The following is a 3,788-nucleotide window of genomic DNA, read 5'->3' as shown; positions in this document are numbered from 1 at the left end:
ATAAATAAATAAATAAATAAAATTTAAAGATAAATAAATAAAAATTCCCTGGGGTGGGGGTTCAGCCAAATAGCTCAGTGGATTAAAGCGCCTGCAAGCAGGCTCAGGGCCCAGGAGTTTGATTCCCAGGCAAGTCCTGCCGACCACATGCCCGCATGTGCTCAGACTGCAATTGAGAATGGGCGTGGTGGCGCGGTTTGTAATCCCAGCTCTTCGGAGGCTGTGAGCAGACGGATCACTGTGAGTCCGATCTAGTATGAGACCCTGAACACTCTGTAGACTCTTCCCTAAAATACAATAAAAAAGAAAAATTACTATTTTGGCCGGCGAGATAGCCCAGCGGACTAAGTGCCTGCTTTGGCAAGTTCAGGGACCAAGGTTCGATCCCTGGTCCTATATGCCACACTGGCCCTGTTCCTGGGGCATGCTGAGCCCATGACTGAGTCTGGGATTGGTGGCGCGTGCCTCTAATCCCAGAGCTGCAGAGGCTGAAAACAGGAGGATCACTACAAATCCAAGTTGTAGAGTGAGACCCTGTACCAAATACATAAATGAAAAAAAATTTTTTTTCTCCTTCATAAATACACTTATGACATTATTCATATCCAAAAATGCTTGCCTGGCAAGTGCAAGGTCCTGAGTGTGATAGCCGGTACCCATCAGCCCAAAGAAATCTTTATTTGTAATAGCCCTATTATAGAAAGCAGAGTTAAGGAGGCCAGGGAGGTAGCTTAGTGGACTAAGCGCTTCCTTGGCAAGCGCAAGGGCCTGAGTTCAATCTCTGGTTACACTAAAAAATAGAAATATATACATTTTTAAATCTTAATGTGTTTGGTACAGATCTTGGTATGTAGCTCGGATTCAGCGATCCTCCTGTTTCAGCCTCCCTAACAGAGGGATTACAGCGTGTGCCCCCACGCCCGTCTCAGCTGGGTCCGCGGTGGCCCACGCAATACCGAGGATCGAACCCAAGTTCTTGGGCTCCGCCAGGCAGGCGCTTAGACCACTGAGCTATCTCTCCAACCCTACAGTGTTGGGTATCTGCGGCATGATGAATAGTAGCTAACATTCCCTGCTAATTTCGCACAAGGCATTATCCAAATGCTTCATGTATACCGTTATTTTATTCTCATTACTCCCTATGATAACAATAGTTATTGCTTTTTTTTTTTTTTTTTTTTTTGGTGGTTCGCGGAAATTTTGTAGTTTGGCCTAAGGCAATTAATTTGCCTAAGGAATAGTGGAGCTGGGATTCTATTCCTAAAATTCTAACTGCAAGTTTGCTCTAAGGATGAAGCTAAGGTATTTTGTGTTTTAAATCCCAGCGCCCAGGCGCTGTCTTCTTAGGAAGCCGCTCGCCAAAGCCCTATGACTAACGTCAAGCTTGTCCCCGCCTCTTGTGCGGCGCGAAGCCCATTGGGAGTTGTAGTCCTCTCGTGTAGTTCGGCCGCGCTTCCCGGAAGTGACGCAAGACCTGTCTTTCTCTTCCGGCATTTTCGCTGTTCCGGCTTCGCGGCGTGCCTCTAAGAGTTCAGCGGGTAAGTGTATCTTAGGCCTCGTGCTTCGAGGCATGAGACCCAGGCGGAGGCCGTGAGGGGCCACGGGTGGGGAGGTGGTGGCCCGGGTCCCTTCTAGTGACCGAGACGCTCCGGCTCTCCTCAGGTCGCGGCCGCAGCCCTTCGCCGCCGCCGCCATGTCGCGGTTTTTCACCACCGGTTCGGACAGCGAGTCCGAGTCGTCCCTGTCCGGGGAGGAGCTGGTCACCAAACCTGTCGGGGGTAACTACGGCAAACAGTGAGTCAGTCGGAGCGGCTGCGGCGGGGGAGCGAGTCTCGGGGAGGGTCGGGGTTTGCCGGCCAGCGTCGGGAGGACACCGGTCGGGCTTCGGTGCCGCGAGCCGCCCCGCCGCCGCCGGGTCGGGGACGAGGGGGCGTCGCAGAGCGCAGATGTCCCGGTGGCCGGGGCTGTTGCGTCAGCTTGCAGCTGGCCCCTTGGCGTCCGCAGCCTCTCCGCCCCGACCCCGCGCGCGTCCTTTCTCCTCCTTCCCCTCTTGCCCTCCCCGTGTGCATCTACCAGGCTTAACCCGAATTCAAAAATCGTAGCCCTTCTTAGCCCCAAGAAACCATTGATCTCACACAAAGGGAAACCTCCGATGTTTGTTTAGTGTCTGGGGCGTCTGCTGCTGGGGCTTGGAAGTCTTGATCCCCCTGTCTCTGCAGGCAGGTTCTTAAACATTATGTGTTCGATGTTCCCTCCACTTACACAGCCTTCCCCTCTTCTCTGCAAATGCCCTTTGAACAATGCAGGGTTAGTTTTCAAGCTTGTCATTTGCCTGCCATCATGACTTCCATTATTCTTGCTGTGTCCTGCAGTTTAAAAATCTTTGTGTCCATACACGGATGTATATATGTACCAGCACGAATGTGATTTCACGTCACTGTCACAAATGAAAAACAAGCGTCACGTGCCATAACGTAGAAAATAATCGGGGAAATTAATAAAACGGAAAGAAAAGAATTGAGAGGCTTGCTGAATGCTGACGCTGGATCTCGAGGTCATTAATAGCATTAGCAGTGGACGTGTTCAGAGGCCTTGGGACGCTGCTCTCTGCCTTTTCTCTTTGGGAAATGTGGCCTTCTGGGCCTAGTTCAGTGAGCAGCTCCTTGAAGCCTTTTCCTTTCCTGATAGTTGGAGTGTCCTTTTGCTCTACTTCTTTCAGTGCTTTATAGTGACTTGTGTCTGTCTGTAATTAGTTGTTCCACAGAATAAGTCAGTACTGTCATTTGTTTCTTTTTGAGAAGATGGATGCTGTCATTTTTGTATGTGATTTTTAGTGTACTTGGTTCAGGGTCTCACTATGCAACTCGGACTTGTAATGATCCTCCTGTTTTCAGCCTCCCCAGCGCTGGGATTACAGGTGTGCGGCACCATGGCTGGACTCGGTCCCTGGCTCAGTGTGCCCAGGGGACAGGGCTGGCGTGGTGTGTGGCACCGGGGGTCAAACCCTGGTCCCTGTACTTTCCTAAGCAGGTGCTTAAGTCTGTTGAGCTATCTTACCAGCCCTTGTGTGCTTTAGTTTGACAAAAGGCCTCATATACAGTAGACTTTGAAATAGAGTTTTAGAAGATGAGGCTGTGGAGACAACTCAGAAAGAGCTGGGTATGGGTGTGGTGGGGTAACCTGGGCCATCAGTTCTACTTGCTGCATCTGAGAAGGGAGAGTGGCACTAGGAGTGAAGATTAATGGCGTCTGGTCCTTCCATGCAGGCCCTTGTTACTGAGTGAGGATGAAGAGGATACCAAGAGAGTTGTCCGAAGTGCTAAGGACAAGAGGTAAGGCTGTGGGGAGCCGGGACGGTGGGAGATGGGGGCCGTGGTGAGTTTCTTCACAGTAGATGTGTTCTCTGTGTGTTGCCTGCCGCTGTAGGTTTGAGGAGCTGACCAACCTTATCCGTACTATTCGTAATGCCATGAAGATTCGGGATGTCACCAAGTGTCTGGAAGAGTTTGAGCTCCTGGGAAAAGCGTATGGGAAGGCCAAGAGTATTGTGGACAAGGAGGGTGTCCCTCGGTTCTATATCCGCATCCTGGCTGACCTGGAGGACTACCTTAATGAGGTATGCTGCTTGGGGGTGAGGGGAATCTAGAAAATGGTGTGGGACTGGCCACGATCCTAACCCACTGCCAGAGCTCAGTCTGTGGGTTCTTTGCCTTTTTGAATAGTGTTTTCTAGAACATAGGAAATGAGATAGAGCTAAGGTAGAACCTTCTTTTTCTTTTTCTTTCTTT

General features: G+C 50.6%; 1 protein-coding gene across 1 annotated transcript in view; it reads left to right on the top strand.

Annotated features, from left to right (window-relative positions):
* Window positions 1-1,452: 1,452 nt before the first annotated feature.
* The window catches only part of LOC101583547 (eukaryotic translation initiation factor 3 subunit C), a 14,151-nt gene continuing 11,815 nt past the window's right edge, over window positions 1,453-3,788 (top strand). Inside the window, exons 1-4 of the mRNA XM_023719323.1 lie at window positions 1,453-1,538; window positions 1,663-1,794; window positions 3,267-3,332; window positions 3,427-3,616. Of these exons, the coding sequence (XP_023575091.1) occupies window positions 1,694-1,794; window positions 3,267-3,332; window positions 3,427-3,616 (357 nt within the window). The 5' untranslated portion in view covers window positions 1,453-1,538; window positions 1,663-1,693. The remainder of the gene's footprint in view (window positions 1,539-1,662; window positions 1,795-3,266; window positions 3,333-3,426; window positions 3,617-3,788) is intronic.

Source organism: Octodon degus, unplaced genomic scaffold (genome assembly GCF_000260255.1).
Source record: "Octodon degus isolate 3935 unplaced genomic scaffold, OctDeg1.0 scaffold00001, whole genome shotgun sequence".
Classification (NCBI taxonomy): Eukaryota; Metazoa; Chordata; class Mammalia; order Rodentia; family Octodontidae; genus Octodon; species Octodon degus.
The sequence above is the reverse complement of the archived record's forward strand: the minus strand, read 5'-3'. Positions and strand labels throughout refer to the sequence as shown.